Raw genomic sequence first — 19,034 nt, forward strand, 5'->3', positions numbered from 1 at the left:
GTCAGCTGGAAACGTGGTCGTTAAAACGCCTCCACAGTCCAAGGGCCTGGGAGTGTTGTTTGGCCCGACGTCTGCTGCGTCGTCGGAGGAAGAGGAGAGATTCTGCGCTGTCAGATTTGCTTAAGTTGTCATACGTCATGTTACTACACTGATTGAGAGTCCGTGTACTGTCACCGTAGCTCCCCCAAAGCAACTTGTAGGGCAGCCTGGAGGAAATGCTCCGGATCAAACAAAACATTTTGCTCGTGGGACCGTTGCCTGACATCGCCCTTCTCCAAAATCAAAGCAGTGGCATCTGCAAAGATGACTCACTGAGTTGACAAGGTGAGGGCTCGGGGGGGTGGGGGGGGGGATTAACATGGAGCCACAATACAGCAGAGATCGTTTCAACTCTCGGCTGGAGGTATGTCTCTATAGATGTGAACGTACAGCATATACGGAAAAACATCTGGTAAACGTGTAAATGCCAATGATGTCACAACAAATGGCAGATTAATCTCTACACAGTTTAAGCACCCACACCCCCCGAAATTTCAGCTTATAAAACACTGGTTTAATCACAGCTACAGTACAGCCACATTCAGCCAAAAATTTGAATTTTGGCAATACTAAAAATATAATAATAATAATAATAATAACAGCCAGGTGGAGCTTTGATTCAACGCTTTGACTCCAACTACAGAAGGGAAACAGTAGGCCCTGTCTGTTTAATAATAAATTCAATCTGTGTTAACATCAGGAACGCTCATCGAGTCGACAGAGGCAGCCAAGAGAAAAGAGGAAGAGATGGAGAAAAAGGAGGGGAGAGGGTGGGCGAGGAGGATCTTCCCCCGAGGCAGTTCCCTTCCATGTCCAATCCTGGCAAATTATGTGCCGTTCATGTTTTATCGCATGTTTGAGCCGGCTTGTGTTTGGAAATAATTAGGGAGTAAATTAAGAGGAACTGATGAAGAGAGAGAAGGGAGGGTGAACTGATATGGTTGAGGACTCAGAGGCAAAGAGGGAGGTTCTTAGTGTGTCCTGGCACTTGAAAATAGAATTTGAGCACTTGGAAAATATGATTAATTCATAATACGCAACAAAAAAATCAAAACTCCAGCTCATCAATGTCCATTTTAAACTGATGGAGCAGCAGCCAGGAGGAGCCGAGGACATGGAGGCGGCAGAGAGGACACCGAGTTGGCTTTTGTGACACAAGCCTAGCCACATATTGAGCTAAAAGCTTTCCCCCCCTTTGTTGCCATCTAGATAGCATTGGATTTTCCAGAGCAGGAAAATCAAATGCTTCATTCAAGACCAATTGCTTTCTATTGGATCAGCTCTTCCTTTCCCTGATGCGCACCAGTTTCACGCCTTCATGGACACACACACAGCACACGGTGGACGCCCAGCATACAATCTCAGAAGGCATCCTGTTGAGCATTCTTTCCCCGGCAACACTGAACACAACAGAGCAGTGTCTGCGTAGGCTGCGGTTATAGAGCTAAGTTAGTCTGGCTCTGTAATCACGTGTGCCACGCATTAACTTTGCATTGACTTATACACTAGAAAAAATATGCAATTTAAAGGGGCGCTGTGTAGTCAGAATTGTAACATTTACAATATTAATGAGGTAATAATACAAACTCAGAAATATTTATCTTTTCCATAAGTGAATAAACAAGCTGTTCTCCAAGGAAAATAAGGTCCCCAGAACGCTGTTTGGAGCTAGAAAGTTGGCAGGGTCCGCCAAATATAAACAAAGTAAAACAGTATGAAATTGTGTTGTCCTTTAAGGTCAGTTTGTTTATTCAGTCATGAAAACGAATAGAGTTTGTCTGTTTAGCTTGTTTCAGTTTGGAGATCTTTCTCTTCCCCAAAACTACATAGTGCACCTTTAATCTAATTCAACCTCTAAAACTTTGACATAATGAATTCTGTTTTAAATTAAATTAGATAGAGATAACAAATGAACTACCCCACTCCCTACATTCATAGTCTTACGTTCTTTGTCCTTATGTTTTATGTTATATAAATGTATAAATACATTGAACTCAAACTTAGAGCAAGAATTTGTAACTTATTAAACACAGTTTTCCACTATAATGAATAGTTGAATTCATAAGCAATAATGTACACTCAGTAGTGCTACAGCCTTACTTTGTCTGATATGACCAGTAGCTTATGGTAGCTAATCTTACGTAGTTTTAGCAAACCTTAGATCAATTTAGCTGTACATTATACATTTAAAAGTTGACTCTACTTTAATAAAGCCAGGAAAACAATTACCTCAGAATTACCAAGTAGAGTATTACATTTAAGTTGTATGAGCTAAAAAGTTTGACGGTTAATCTGTAATCGGTTTCAGTACAGTCACTTTGTCAGATTTTACAGTGTACAACAGACATTGTAGAGTACGTTAGCTGACTTGATGACTCTACAACTGCCACACTACTTTTCAGAATTTACCATCATCAAATATTAGTCTTCAAACTCAAACTTGGAGGTGAAATTATCCTTTGTAAACTCTAATCTTTTTAAAACTACACCGTTAAATCTGACAAACTGATTCCCTCAACATTACCAAGTAAAGCAGACAAATAATTTTAAGGTGTTAAAACTTTTTAGCTCGTACAACTTAAATTTAGTAGGTGACTTTACTTGGTAATTCTGAGGTAATCGGTTTCCTGACATTTCCAAAGTAAAGTCAACTCTTGAAGTTTCCAGTGTAACAGTAAAATATCAGTGCAGTCAGTGCAAAGAATGGGGCTAGGCACAAACATGTCAATTTGAAAAGGCCTATCTGAGGATTGTTAAAAAATATTTGGAACGACATTTTTACAGCAAATCTGTGTTATAAAATAAATATCAACTCATCAGGAGCATTTCATTGTAAGAACTAGGGTTTGGATTGATTAATGTGCTTATTATTTTCATGATTAACTGTTTAATCTATAAAATTCTGAAAACCTGAAACTGACGTCTTCAAATTGGTTCATTTGTCCAACTAGGAGTCCAAAACTGGCAAAACTCTTCATTTCCTGTCATAAATGAACAGGAAAGGCAGCAAATTCTTACATTTAATAAGCTGGAACCAGCGAATGTTTGACATTTTTGCTTGAAAAACGAGCTCAAATGGTTGATGATTAATTTTCTAATTGATTTATTGCCTAGTGTATGCAGCTTTAGTAAGAACTGACTTGCTCAAAACTCACTTTTGTTAAAGACTGACCTCTTTTGTTTGTTTTTTAATGCTAATGTGCATAAACAAATTAGTGGGAGAGGAGAGGCAATTAAAATATGTCTGATATCTCAAAGGTAATCCTCATCGTGGTGGTCTGGCTTTGGACTCCACCGATGCGAGCAGAGCGACTGTCACACCGCATGCCCCACATCGCTACTACAGCACAGCATGGCTCCCAGCATGAGCAATTTACAAAATCAGATATCTGCAAGTTTGCAAAAGGTCACAAAGTGTCACTTGCGTCACAGCTGCGTGAACTCTGCTGCTGCCTCTCTGCCTCCTCTGTCCAAGTGCGGGAGTTTTAGTTCACACATTTACGTCCTTTTTTAATTATTGACCAACACCATTTGCCAAAAATAGACTCATTAGTGCCACTTTAAGCAGGCTGGAGTAAGATTCAAAATGGAGGACTGCCAAAGGAGACCGTGAGGAGGAGACAGAAAAGAATACAGAAAAGGAAGGTTTGGTGCAGGAGTCAAGGACAATGCTGACTGAGGGAGCGGTGGAGAGGAGAGAGGAGGTTGACAATGGTGAAGAAATAGAAACAGCGCGAGGGAAGGGACTTTGCTGACTGAGGAAACGAGAGCAGGGAAATAGAAAAAGGAGAGGAGACCGCAGGGCCCTAGAGAGGGTTTGCTGAGGAGCGGTGGTGAGGGGAGACAAAGCTGATGAAAACAGGGAGTGAGGAGAATAAATGGAGGAAACTTCAGTTGAGCCAGTCTGATCTGTCCCAGGAGGGTACGACTGAGGATGGATCATAGAAGGGGACAAGGGAAGGAAAAGTAGACCAGAGGAGAGGATTTCTTCTCTCACATATCAGTCGGACCTGTGAACATTTCAGGTTTTATAAGAATCTGGAGATGCTGCAAGAGAACATGGGTGGTGGTAGTGAGGGACGGTGTTGAACTCCATCATCTGCCCCCTTCCTATTCAGTCTGAATCATAATACTTTGGTGTTGGAAAGCAGGTTCACCTCACATAAATCACCTCTGCTGTTTTGATTTTGCAATTAAACTGTCGTTAAAAATGTACTGAAGAGAATTAGCTGCAATAAACTAATTATACCGCACCGAAACCATTAAAGCCACATTGTTCTCTCTCCCATGAAACACATACAAAGCGCCTACCTACAAGACATTTTGCTAATAGTTACTACATCTTCCTCCACTGTGTATACTGTGTTGAAGTCCTTGCAGGATCGTGTCAGCACTGTACAGTATACAAATGCAGATGTATACGTCTTTGTAAATGTAAAAAAAAGTATACATGTGCACGTAGCTAGTGTTCTGCTTTAATATTCACATTATCAACATTTATCATCAAATGTGTCAATTTCATCAATAAATGCTGAACGTATTTTGCAGATAGTTATATCCAGGATAAAGTGCCTTTACTTTTAAACATTCTGTAGGTTTTTCCATGTAGATTTGTGTCGACAGTCTTAAGGTCCCGTATATCCCACTCACTGTTTCCCTTTCAGGCATGTTCTTTAAGATGTCTGTCTCTTTTGTTCTTTTGCTGTCCCTCTGTGAAAGCTTTTCTTCCCCTTGTGCGTACATCCGATCCGCCTTTTCTCAACATGACACTGCTTTATGCTGTCCGTTCTGCGTGATGGGATTGATCTTTTCCAGCGTGACCTCAGTATCGCTGTCTAAATTCCCAGAGATGGCTGGGGAGAGTTTCTCCAGGGCATTGTTTACCATCCCCACCTCGACCTCCCCGCCGCATCCGTCCTTCTTCTGCAACTCCTCCTCCTGACACAGGATGCTGTGGGGGATCACGTAGCTGGCTGAATGGTTGCCCTCCTTTGGGATGTGACTCTTGGGCTGATACTGACAGTTGGGGTTCGAGGTAGGGGCACCCATGTTGTTGTTTATACTGACGATCTCGATGGCGTTGCTCCCCGGGCAGAGCTTGTGACAGCCCAGGAGGATGGAGAAGGCCTTGCGGAAGTCGGCGTTGAAGGCATAGATGATGGGGTTGAGCGACGAGTTTGCCCAGCCAAACCAGACGAACACGTCGAAGGTGGTGGAGCTGATGGAGCAGGGGAAGTCCTGGGCACCGTCCGGCTCGCAGAACGGAACCATGCAGTTAAGGATGAAGAAGGGCAACCAGCAGCACACAAACACTCCCATGATGACCGAGAGCGTCTTTAAGACTTTGGTTTCTCGTTTGAACGACATTTTGAATGAGCTCTCGCTCTCCATGTTCGATGTATTCCCCATGCTGCTGTGACGGTTTTTGGCACTCTCTGCTGCCCGCTCCAGGGCAGATATTCTCCGTATCTGCTTCTGGGCGATGCGGTAGATCCGGGTGTAGGTGACGATCATGATCGCCACGGGAATGTAGAAGCTGATAAGGGAGGAGGAGATGGCATAGGTCCTGTTAAGGCTAGAGTCGCAGTTGTCATCGGGCAGCTCACCGGTGTATGTTCCATTAAGCTCTGCGTAGCCTGTGGCCTGAGCTTTGTGCCAGTTAAGTTGAACAGGGATGAAGGAGATGAGGACGGACAGGGTCCAGGCCACGCTGATCATTAGACATGCCACTTTAGGTGTCATCTTGCGTTCATAGCGGAACGGGCTCGAGATGGCCCAGTAACGGTCGACACTAATCACACAAAGGTTCAAGATGGAGGCGGTGGAGCACATGATGTCAAACGCCACCCATACGTTGCAGAACGCGCCAAACGGCCAAAACCCCACGATCTCGGTCGCCGCCTTCCACGGCATGACCAAGATCGCTACCAGCAGGTCGGAGATGGCCAGGGAGATGACAAAGAAGTTGGTGACCTTCGACCTCAGGTGTCGGAACTTGGTGACGGCGACACACACGAGTGTGTTGCCTAGCAGCGTGGTGAAGATGAGGAGGGAGAGGAAGCATCCCGTCAGCACGCGCTTGGACGAGTCTCTCTCCGGTAGCAGCTGCTTTCCATCTCGAACCGTTGAGAAATTCTGATCCATTGTTTATATTACACTGCTAATAAAGTGAGAGAGGGGGTGGGTGAGGGGGGTGTCAACAGTCACCCCATCACATCCCCAGCCTGCAGCAGCGGTGCCTCTCTGGGGATGGGTTTTAGGCGGACGGCGTGGCTGGTGGAGAGGTCAACTGTCTCGGCACCAGCTCTCCCACGGACTGGGTCATCCATAGGCTCCTTGTCACAAGCACCATCCCTGCACGAGAGCTGCTATAAATATTTCAAAAAGATCTCTGGCAGCAAAGAAATGTCTGGTTCTTGAATTCCTGCAGCACAGGCAGCAGACATTCTAGTTGGAAGAGGAGGAGGAGGAATATTCCAGCTGTTGTTTGCAGTGGGTTTTTTTTCCCAATCAGCACCTTGGTCATGAAAAGCAGCAGTGAAAATTAAATGAAAAACAAAGTCCTCGCTCTCCTCTAGCTGTGTGCCTCTGCTGTCAAGCCCTCAGCAAAAGTTTCACGCTGTATTGTTGGCGAGCTGAGTAAACAGAGGCTTGGCCAATCATTAGCCTTATATACCACCTCATCAATAACTTCTATTGATGGTTTTCGCGCTGCGTTTATCTGATTTGTGTAATGATCCTCGAGGCGTGTCCGTGTGATTATATCGGTGCCTGTATCGACGTTGATCCACCCCTGGCTGCTAGGTGTTTTATTTATTTGTTTAATTTATTATGTCTTTGAACGCAGCTCCCTGTCAGTGCATGGCACAGCCTCCAGCCAACATTTCCACCTGAGCGGTGAGCCAAAAAAAAAAATTAGGCTGAAAACGGCATTCAAAAGTCCTCCAGAGTCCACTTTTGATATCAGAGATACATCTTAAATGTCTAATTCATCGCATGGATGGAAAGCACATCAATATAACAGCTGCCTTTTCTTTTTTATGCTGACATTTCGCTGTAATCCAGATGCGAGGTCGCTTCTCTTCTTTTTCTTTTGCGTTTGGTTTAGTTTGCGTGCGCATTTGTGCGGACGCAGCAAAACGAGCGCTCGGCTTTCAAAAAGACATTCATGAGTTATTTGGGCCACCCACCTAAATCCTCCCTGGCAGTGCAAATCTTTAAAGTGAAAGCTTTATTGTCTTATTCTTCAGACAGCGTGCGCACCCGCTCTCTGGATGTGGACAGCTCCGGGTGCCGCGGTGACGTCTTGGGTTGGCTTGGAAAAGAATTGAATCCAAAAATCAACTCGTGAAAATATTCAGTCCACCAAAATTTTTTTTTTAAATCTACATCTCTCCTTCATACATCCAACTTGTATCTTGGTACCAAGTGAAGGAGACGGGGCTCACCCTCTCTGCGCTCTCCTCCATGGGGGAAAGTCAGTCACGCTCCCCTGTTGCGACGGTCCTCAGGTGTTTTGTCGCTCCTAATGCTTTTCTTTTTCGGGGTCAGCCTCCGTTGTGCAACATCCAGTCACCCTGTGATGTCGTCTGCGGTCTGACTGGCCGGCAGAGAGTGATGGGAATGACTCTGGTCTCTCCAAGACCGTTTTTCATGCGCGCTCCTCTCTCTCCGCTCAGCTGCTGCCTGCTGCTGTGCGCCACGGTGTTTGCCACAACTGCTCCATCTATCCAGGGAGGCTGTGGAGGGTAAAGCCACCCAAATCCACACTGCACAGAGCACATCTCATCAACCTTTAGGAGATAAATTATTATTATTTGTTGTTTGCTTCTGAAATTGTGCCATCTGACACCTGGTTGCTGTCAGATTTTGGTGACTTTCTCGTTCACCAATATGAAAAATCCCTGTTATATTGTCACAGTAGGCCTAATGAAAATGATGCCATTACTTTAATCTGCTTGCACTTTTTTTAGACTTGACCTACACTGACAAAAAGTCCAATAATATCGCTGCTGTAAAGAGGAAAAAAAAAAAGAAAAAAAGAGGAGCTAAAAAAATTAAGGTGCCTCACTGTCCTGGCATGAACTTGTAGCCAGCAGGCATGCAGGCAGAGGCACAATGAGGCCATCTACTGGATGCAAGATTGTGGGAGATGAGAGTAGAGCAGGGAGAGTGAGCTGAAGCGCTGTTGCATTAACGTCACCTCAATAAACATGACTGAACAACTCTGAATTAGATTAGAGTCCCATGAGCCACGCTGCAGCAGGAAGACCCATGAAGTAAGAGAGACAGTGTGTGTGTGTGTGTGTGTGTGTGTGTGTGTGTGTGTGTGTGTGTGTGTGTGTGTGTGTGTGTGTGTGTGTGTGTGTGTCAGTGTGTGTGTGTGTTTGCATTTTGGAGGCTAATGTTATCATGCCGCTAGCAGCCTGGCAGGCCTGGCCAGTTTGCATATTAACTATTTAGCTGGATGAAATCCTCAATGGACTCTGTCCCCATGTGTGTGTGTGTGTGTGTGTGTGTGTGTGTGTGTGTGTGTGTGTGTGTGTGTGTGATTCATGTCATGCATGTGGGTCTGACTTTGCATGTGTGCATCTATGACTGTGCATCTCCGTACGTGTGTGTTTGTAGATGTGTACACATGCATTTCTGCCTGTGTGTGTGTTTGTGTGTGTGAGTAATGCATGTAGACAAGCCAAGTGTAAGAGGCCTGGCAGACACAACGCCCACATTTCCCTGTAGCACAGAGCCAGGGTGTGCGTGCAGCCGACAAAGTTCAAACCAAGACCACGTCACACACACACTAACGCACACACGGACTCGCTCGCCCGCTCGCTCACACACGCACACACAACCAGCCATGCAGGGTAATTTATGTCTGCTCCAAAAAGCAAACAAAAAAGAATAGAGTAGAATACAGCAGAATAGAGTACAATAGAAACAGAGAGAAATGTGTTTTGGGGATGACTTTTTGCCACGTGCATGTCAGAGGCCAGACGTTTAATTTTCCAGTCAGTCTTTCTGAACGTGGACTTATAGATGCGTTACTGTCCCATTTGCAACCCAATCACCAGAATAAGTGTCGGCAATGTACATTTTTTGCAAACCACAGCTAATGCCAAACTTTGCATTTCTTAATGCTGCAACTTTACGTTTGTTTTGGTTCAATATTATATTCCTCTCTTGTCACAACACTGTGTTTATGCTCTCTATTTAGTAGGAAAACATAATGGTTTAGTTTAAAAAGTCTCCTTTGGCAAACATGGCTGCAAATGTCCCGAGGTCTCCTATAACACATCTGGTTTTTCTCCCTACAAACAAGGCTGGATATCGCCTGACATCTCCTCAAAAATATCCAGTGGTTTGACGCTTACAAATGCTGAAACACTCGAACAGTCTTGAACAGTGGTCTCTGGCTTAGCAGCTGTCTCATCTAGCTGTCAAGCCAAACGCCATCCCCTCCTCCTCCTCCGGACATGAAAGTCACATTGTAGAAATGGTGATATGACATGCACACATTGAATGTACTGTATCCATGGTTTGTAGAAACACACAATGCCAACATTTTATTCTGGCAACTGGGCTGCTGTTTGGTTTTTTGTTTTTATGTGGTCGCATGCAGAAAGAAAAGTGAAAAACAACAAAAGCAAACCATTTCGTTGTCAAAATGAACATCAGAATAAGTCTCAATGATGAATTGAATGTCCTTTCTTTGAGATGCACTTCAAGTAAGTCCCTAAGGGTCTGCCGGATTAATAGAAACCGGTGTTACTAAACTTTACATGATGCCCAGACAGCACGCAAAAGCTCACCTGCTGACAGGAAGTTAATCAAGTATCTCTATTTGCCTTTCTGCCGACCCAAAGTTATTCCTACAGGCAATGAATTGGAGCTGACAACCAGAAAACTCTCCAGAAAGGTGATTTCTCACTGTGCTTGTATGGCACATGCTGATCTCTGTGGGGGTAAAAGTGCTGTTACTCATCCAATTTAAAAAATATGTCCACAAGCAAAAAAAACAAGCCTTTCAAGCCAATATTGAAATGCCAAAGATTTACGGCTGTCGGGGACAACTCAAAGATTAATTTTTGGCACCCACCATAAGTTTCATAATACACTTTAATATTGAATAAGGCTCAGACAGCAGTGATCTACGCACACATACATTTAAATTAGCGTCATCATAAAGGATAACTGCTGCCAGGAGGAATGTGTGAAGCCAAGCTGCATCACTCAGCAGCACACAGACGAAAATTGTATTGGTATTCATGCTCTGAAGCCAGTTCCTTAGATTAAAACAAAGCTGTGTTTGAGTAACAACATATTTGAGGGAGCGCATCTACCAAATGTTGGGTGGCTGCCTTCATTTGCAATTCAAATCTGGTGCTGTAAATTTACAGCAGTTAACGTAGAAACCAATTAAAATGATAGCTTTTTAATGACATTTACCAGAGGGAGTGTTCATTTCTCATTAGCGGGAGCCTAGTCTTTCTCTTCTACAATAAGAAGGGCAATTACCCTAAAACAACAGTCAATACTTGGCATCCTGGGATACAGAACAGGAGAGGAAATATTTGCACAGTCAGCCTAAGTGTGTGAAAATGCTGCGGCTCTCCTTCAAACCGAATTGACCTTTTATAAAATCAAGTAAAATAAAGTGGTACCAGCAAGTTGTATTAAAGTCAATGTGTGTATCCAATCAGCTGTATCCATGATATGGTCATTTACATAACTTAGTTTTGGACTTATGGGTAAAATGATCATTAGGGTGGCTGTGATCTATGACCAAAGTCAAGAGAGCAAAACAACCAAAACTACAGTCAGAAGCTTTTTGGCATCGGTCAACAAAGTCAGGTGTGGCAAGCATTTTAAGCCAAAACATGATCTCTTCCTAACCCAAACCAAGAGATCTGTGTGCCTAAACCTTATCAGATCATAAGCACAATACTGTCACAAGATGAAATTGAAAATATAAAGAACATAAAGAATTGTAAAGTTTCAATGGTTTGCAGAAACGTACATTGGCAACCTTTATTCTGCTGATCGGGTCGGCACAGAACGACAAATGTCATTTACAGCAAACAGCGATAATAAAATATGAGAGGAAATTGATAAGATTTCCATCTGGGCAAACGCTGCAAGATTACAAACCATCTTTCAAGCCTGTCAACGGCATTAGATTATTCTCTGTGATATGACCACAGAAAAGTATTAAAACAAAAACTGTCAGACATCACTGAGTCATGCTTTCAAATATTTTACTGACATGTCACAGGGCATGGAGCATCTTCTGTGTGTGTTATGTTTTGTGAGAGGTAAAAAAAAAAAAAAAAAGGGAGCAAGGGGGGAAGAGGAGAATAATCCGCGACAGAGATGTCCCACACACACACTCTCTCTGTCTCTGTCTCTCTCTCTCTCTCTCTCTCTCTCTCTCATGTCCTCTCTCCTCCAAATCCTCTTTGTCAGTGTGACATCCATCAGGTCCCAGGTTGTTGTTGTTGTGGAGCCTCTCACCACCAAACACCCAGCATGAAGGAAATGTGCGCTAATCCCACTTCTGAGATTCACCAGCTGACTCTCTCACACACACACACACACACACACAGACACACAACAGCTGTCATGACATTCAACAACAACTTAATTAGACTCATTGCGGTAATCTTAAGCAATGTAATGAAAACCTATGACCTTCATGCATGTGTGTGCGGCATCACATGTATTCACTGCTCTTTGCAGTGTGTGATAGACGCTTATTGCAGCTACAAAACTGATCTCATTGAGGCCCTTAATTGGTGCTATGCTTGAATTCCCTCAGAGCCTATTTATTTACACTGCACAAGATAATAGGGACCGATGTGAAAGCGTGTAAAAGTCAAGAGATGATATATATATATATGATAAAAAGGTTTTTTTTTGTTATTAGCTGGAGCAATACAAGTCTTGTTGTCTTGTTAAGGAAGGTAGACTTGAGGTGAGAAACATCATCTGTGTAATTCCTGGCACAATTCAAATGAGATCAGAAATGTATTTGTCTCTCAGCATTAACTCCAGTATAGATTTATTTTTCAAAATAAGGTTCCATTGGTCATGCTGAAAGGGGCCGGACTTCACCTTTCTATGAAGAATATATCTTGATATAAACACATGCAAAGCAATAAAAAAGAAAAATCCGGACCAAATAAAGAAACACTTAAAAGTAGAACAGACGACCATGGTAACTGTTTCAACCGGACACGCTTGTTGTCCCACTGAAACCGACAAATTATGGACATAGCCGACTTCAATAACGTCATGAGTCACAAACATTAGCAACAACAAGCGTGTCCAAGTTGTGTTAATAACTTTTTAGCGTCCCCTGTAAAGAGTTTCTGTTGTTGTTGCAGCGTTTCTACTTTTAGTTGTTTTTTCTATTTGCATCGTTTTTTATAAATGCTGCTTAGTGATGTGAAATTGGTGAAGATGTTTTTTTTATTTGCTTGTGTCTCTTTGCATTTAATTAACTCGCATTGCCTTAAGCTCTGAGGACCATCATAAGTTTCATATCTTTCCTTTACTTGGGTGGAACTTGATGTGGTACCTACGTCTTTAATCTCTGCGGTGTACATATTGCAGAGAATTTCCAGTTGTGCGTGTACACACATACGCTGCCAAGCGCTTATGGTTTTATCTCCCTTTCTTTCTTTCATTCGCTCTTCTCTGCTCCTTTGTTGCAGAGGATAAAAGAATCAGTTCAGTTGATGATGTTTGGACCATCTGTCGGCAGTTCCATTTGATAAAGTAGGTTTATAAAGAAATGGAGGCACCGTGCGTGCAAAAGGTTAATCTCTAAATATATTGTGCACGTGCGCGCACACACACACACACACACACACACACACCTATCTATCTATCTACATTTAGTGACATTATTCTTTGACATAGCAGACAGCTTTGTCAAAATAAAGACTGTACTTTTTTCTCTTGTTCAGCCCCCTGGATAGTTTGTTCTCAAGTGCTACAGAAACACAAGAATTTTCTATCTTTCAAATGTCTAATTCGATTGTGTTTAATGCAGCATTATGTAACCTTTTCAACCTTAAAATAACAGCTTGAAAATCAATTTGATGGTACACTGTCTTGTAACAGGGTGAATGGTGTCTCTGTCTCAGCCACTCCGCCCCTCTATCACTTGTTTCTGCACTATGTCACCTCAGTGAGAGGGTAGGATCACAGCGTTACATGTGCAATGAGATCTGTTTGTAGTTAGCACCTACATTACATCTGACCTGGGAAAATTTCAACATGCTGTTGCTTTACGTCCTGAAAGATATTTTATTTATCAGCCAGGGAATCTTTAAAAGCCAGGGGGACCCCTCCTTAATTGCACTACTTTATTTACATATATGATTGTCGTTTCACAAGCACAAAGAGATTGAATTATGTAGACTTGACTTAGCTAAAATGTGCCAGTGTCTGTTTCAGTGGTGGATGTTTGAGTGACAGGGGTGAAAAAAAAACAATAAAAAGGGCACCAGCTGAATCCGGTGGGGCACCAGCGTGAAGTGAGGACACTGGAAGGGCACCCTGGAGGGCACTTAATCATGTTTTATCTACCATAGGGGCATCCAAGAGGGCACTTACGCAGCATTTTTTTCCACCATTGACTTGTTTGTTTACACTCTTCAATCCATTTGTCTCAGCGATATCCTGTAAGACATACAGTATGCTTGTAGATTTCAACAGAGGGTCAGCCGAGGAAGTGCATTTTTATCTTCCTGTGGCAGCCTGGCAGGACACCACCACCTGTTTTGAGATTGTTTGAAAATTTCACATGCTTCTTCAAAAGCTAAAGGAAGTTAATTCATTTCTGTGTGCCGGATTTTATCAGTCACTGCTTTCTCTCTCATCTGTCGCATAACACCATACAGCAGGACTGCTCCCACCAGACACTTCACAAAGTATTGTGTCCTTTTTTATCACAAAAGGCTTTACAACTCAGCTTAAGCGTGCACAGCTTCAAATCCGAAACAGTGCGGCTTACATCCTGCTGTAGAATTAACACATGAAGTTTAACATCACTTAACTCAGAGCTGGGGAGGCTCTGCTTTAGGTGCCGTGTGTGTGGCAGCAGTAATGACGGAGCGTGCAGTGGCATGAAACAAGACATTACACGGAAAAGGATGATGAATGAAGCATATTAAAACCCTGTTTTAATGAAACCTTCTCAACAAGCTTAATGTGTTTCTTTCTAATAAGGATGACTGTACAAGCTGACAAGCAGAAAGTCTGTGCCTCACAGCTCAGGAGGCTGGGTAGGAGAAGCTGCTGGGTATAATGAGCAGTCATTTCATGGAAGAATGCTGAATTGGAAATGACACAGAGTGAGAAAAACTTTTCCAAAGATGATTATCCCGGATGATAGTTTATTACAATAACAAAACGGAAGCGACTTGTGCTGTTAGGAGCTGGAAGTGTGTCAGAGAGAGAATAATTGCTCCATTTGGGAGTGTGGTCTGGTAGCTGGATGAGCAAATCAGCTTTGGAATGGGAGAGGCTGACACACACATACGGATGAATGAATCCAAGAAGTTTGAAAAAAAAATAAAATAAAAGGCTCAGGATTACTTCAGAATAAGTTGACAGCTCTAAACTCAAGCGGATTCTGCTAGAAAAGTGATCGAGCCAAACCTTGATCTCACATTCAGATTCAGAATGGGATCAACTACTGTTAAATCCAATAAACACAGACTTCTCACAACTACTTCCAACCCTGCATTGGACTTAAAATAACATGTTTAATTACATAAGATAAACTGCATGTGGAAAATAAGCGGTCTGCAACCAGCTATTCAGTTTAATTTGCATCAGCAACCTGACGATATTTAAGTGAACCTGTCATCACTATGGATTCATCCATCAACGTCTGAATGAGAGCATTGTTGTTGACTCCAGGGAAGAAACCTAACTGGGCTCTGATGATCAAAACATCACTCAGAAAGACATCAATACAGCTGTTTTTATCCACTTCTGTGAAAGCCAGACTTTCATCAATACAGCTGTCACTGTGATGTCCCGGAGTATTGTCTTTAAAAAAGCTTCAGAGGAACTGTCAATACCTGCATGCTCTGTAAGATTGATACAAATAGCAAACACATATGTGGGAAAAATCACTGAAAAAAATGCCAATAAATTGTAATGTAAGTTGGATGGTGGATACAAAGAGTGACATCATACCATTAACATCTAATATGATGCATCATGTTAGATGTTAGCAGGCTGACAGCCCGGTTACACAAACTCCAATAATCACCATAATCAGCAAACATTTGAAGTCTCTCTAAATCATTGTAATCACTTGAATATGTGCACATATGTGCTGTGAAGCGCCTGAAACGTGAGAGGAACGTATTTCCTCGCTGTGAAAGAATGAATGCGTGCAAGAGAGATTATGACAAACAGATGGTAATTTAATGCTACAGAGGAATATGAAAGTGTAAGGAACCGTGCCAGAGGAACATTATCTTCAACTATTAGTAGGAAGAGTCTTCTCATAACTATAATGAAAGATGTTCTCTACAGTTAGTGACGTTAGTGCATACTGTTTTTCAGTGGTGGACACATACGGATGAATGAATCCAAGAAGTTTGAAAAAATAAAATAAAAGGCTCAGGATTACTTCAGAATAAGTTGACAGCTCTAAACTCAAGCGGATTCTGCTAGAAAAGTGATCGAGCCAAACCTTGATCTCACATTCAGATTCAGAATGGGATCAACTACTGTTAAATCCAATAAACACAGACTTCTCACAACTACTTCCAACCCTGCATTGGACTTAAAATAACACGTTTAATTACATAAGATAAACTGCATGTGGAAAATAAGCGGTCTGCAACCAGCTATTCAGTTTAATTTGCATCAGCAACCTGACGATATTTAAGTGAACCTGTCATCACTATGGATTCATCCATCAACGTCTGAATGAGAGCATTGTTGTTGACTCCAGGGAAGAAACCTAACTGGGCTCTGATGATCAAAACATCACTCAGAAAGACATCAATACAGCTGTTTTTATCCACTTCTGTGAAAGCCAGACTTTCATCAATACAGCTGTCACTGTGATGTCCCGGAGTATTGTCTTTAAAAAAGCTTCAGAGGAACTGTCAATACCTGCATGCTCTGTAAGATTGATACAAATAGCAAACACATATGTGGGAAAAATCACTGAAAAAAATGCCAATAAATTGTAATGTAAGTTGGATGGTGGATACAAAGAGTGACATCATACCATTAACATCTAATATGATGCATCATGTTAGATGTTAGCAGGCTGACAGCCCGGTTACACAAACTCCAATAATCACCATAATCAGCAAACATTTGAAGTCTCTCTAAATCATTGTAATCACTTGAATATGTGCACATATGTGCTGTGAAGCGCCTGAAACGTGAGAGGAACGTATTTCCTCGCTGTGAAAGAATGAATGCGTGCAAGAGAGATTATGACAAACAGATGGTAATTTAATGCTACAGAGGAATATGAAAGTGTAAGGAACCATGCCAGAGGAACATTATCTTCAACTATTAGTAGGAAGAGTCTTCTCATAACTATAATGAAAGATGTTCTCTACAGTTAGTGACGTTAGTGCATACTGTTTTTCAGTGGTGGACTCAGGTGGGTTGTAGGGAGGCGATCACCCCCCATTGCTGCCACTGCTGTTAGTATTATTCTTAGAATTAACAGTTGTATCACCTTGACACCTTTTAACATTTATAAGAATTACTCACGAGCATAGTTTTTAAATTCGGCCCTGTTTCAGATGCCTGCCACAGAAAACGATGCGTTACTTCTGTTTTAGGATCTCAGCTGTAAAATATGACTAAATACATTGGTTGGTTGTATCTGTGATTGGTGTTGACAGTATTTTTTACGCAGCATTATGCCCCTAAATCCCAAATAAATGTGTTTGTTCATGTTAACATCGGCTGTCAATGCAGTTAATTATCGGCCTGATATTTGGAAATGTATATTACTAGCTATTTAACAGTATCGCTGAAATTATAGCCGATAAATAGAGTTAATGATATGAAGCCGAATCAATTTCATAAACTTACCAAGCACAGCTTACACACTCCGATACAGTAGGTGACAGTACGCACCTTAAAAGTTGGTTTGGTTGGTAATCAGGCAATAACACAGAGAAGAAGAAGAAGAAGAAGAAGAAGAAGAAGAAGAAGATGATGAAATTTAGGAAATTAATTTTCGAATATAAAAATGTGAAATTATCAGTTATCTGTATCGTCCATGAGAAGCAGGTAATTGACGGTTATCATCTGAAACAAACCATATCATGCATCCCTAATATAACATACAAAACATGACTTACTTATGCACTTGTCACCTCCATTAAATGTGCACGTTCAAGTGTTACAAGGTCGCTTCAATATTTGTGTACATACATTGTTTTGAAAAGATTGACAACAATATAAATACATTGTATGTGTGTCTTAATATTTCTTATTAATGGCACTGCAGGCACTAACAAACAAACACAACAAACACAAAATGACTGAAATGTTATCAGTGTTCTTTCTGATACTGATAAAAACGTAATAACTATACACAAACATATCATTTCACACAATGAGTGAAATCACAAAGAACAGCTAAGAGCCACCTCTGTGGTCCGCAATAATCGCTCCCTTTCTATCAGGCTGTCTTGGGTGAATTCACTTGACAACTTTACCTCTGCTGATTTCACGCACCAGCTCATTTTCCATCACACAGGTTCCATCAAAGCGGGACATGGAGCTTCGCAGCTGAGATAAGATTGAAGGAACAAACAATAAGACGAGTGATTCCAACAATTCGCCCTGAAGCATCTGCTCAATACATTCAATATTTCTGTTTACCAAGCTGCGCCTGCAGCCTTTTTTGTCTGCGAGCATTGAAATGTTAAACAGTATTCAAAGAAACCTATCCAGCGTGAGCTCAGCTGTCATTCTGTTTCATGTTGTGGTAGAAAATAAGTTTCTCAAAAGTGTCAGTCATGTTGACAAACGCCCGGGTTGAAAGTTATTTTGGGTGTACGTTTCAAACAAACTTCTGTCAAATTAAAGTGTGATCAAAGTGGTTGTTTGTAATTATTTAATACCTGTAGCATATTTAATAGCAGTGCAAGCCAAATGCATCCATCTCCAGGCTTTAATTACCCTGAAACCATAACCATAGTAAAGTGGATATGACATTTGCAGTGATATAATCCTTTACTCATGCACATTTCAAGTCTTTGTAAGTCCATTTTCACAGTGCACTACAATAAATTGAGGCCGGCAGCTGCTAAGCAATGGAGACCTTTTAAAAAATACTAAAACCATAACACATTAACAATCAGGGCTCGTGGTAAAAACTGTTCTTCTATCACAAATCTGTCTGTTACGTCTGTCGTGTCATGTAAAGATTCAGTTGATTTTTATTTTCAGAGCAGGTTCAGTCAAAGCACATTCATTTTTCTGTACTGCTGCATCCCACCACCACCATCATCTCCCTCCGTTCTTTTGTTGCTAACCGTTGTTGTGCCATCGACGCTGTCTATCTCCTGACACCACTACGCCTCAGCAGAGGGAGGCTAATTTATCTCCCATTACCAGATCCAGCTCCCCCCTTCACTGACTCTGTGTGCTCGTGCCTGTTTCACCCGCTCTATCTCTGTAGTTGGTACCATACAGGCTTGAGGAGCAGTGTGTGTGTGTGCCTGTGTAATTCCCCGTTTTGTGATGTGTGCATCATCATAATTATACCAACTTCAATCTTTTCGGCCACACGTAGAGATAATTCAGTCAGGCCGGTGAGTGCCTCCAAAACCCATGCAATAGCTCTTTCTTATGAAGGACACGTTAACTCAGGTGTCACTAACAACATTAGTAATGGCTGCATTCCATTATGTCACGCCACTTCCAGCCTTTTTCACAGAAGGCCTTTTGACATGGTAGGAAAAACGCAGGTCTGAATAATTAAA

The 19,034-nt window shown here is 42.0% G+C and overlaps 1 protein-coding gene across 1 annotated transcript; it reads right to left on the minus strand.

Annotated features, from left to right (window-relative positions):
* Positions 1-4,797: 4,797 nt before the first annotated feature.
* On the minus strand, positions 4,798-6,183 carry drd1b (dopamine receptor D1b). Its single transcript, XM_073479886.1, has one exon. The coding sequence runs from the start codon at positions 6,181-6,183 to the stop codon at positions 4,798-4,800; it is 1,386 nt and encodes a 461-aa protein (XP_073335987.1).
* Between the last annotated feature and the right edge of the window lie 12,851 nt (positions 6,184-19,034).

Source organism: Pagrus major, chromosome 13 (assembly GCF_040436345.1).
Source record: "Pagrus major chromosome 13, Pma_NU_1.0".
Classification (NCBI taxonomy): Eukaryota; Metazoa; Chordata; class Actinopteri; order Spariformes; family Sparidae; genus Pagrus; species Pagrus major.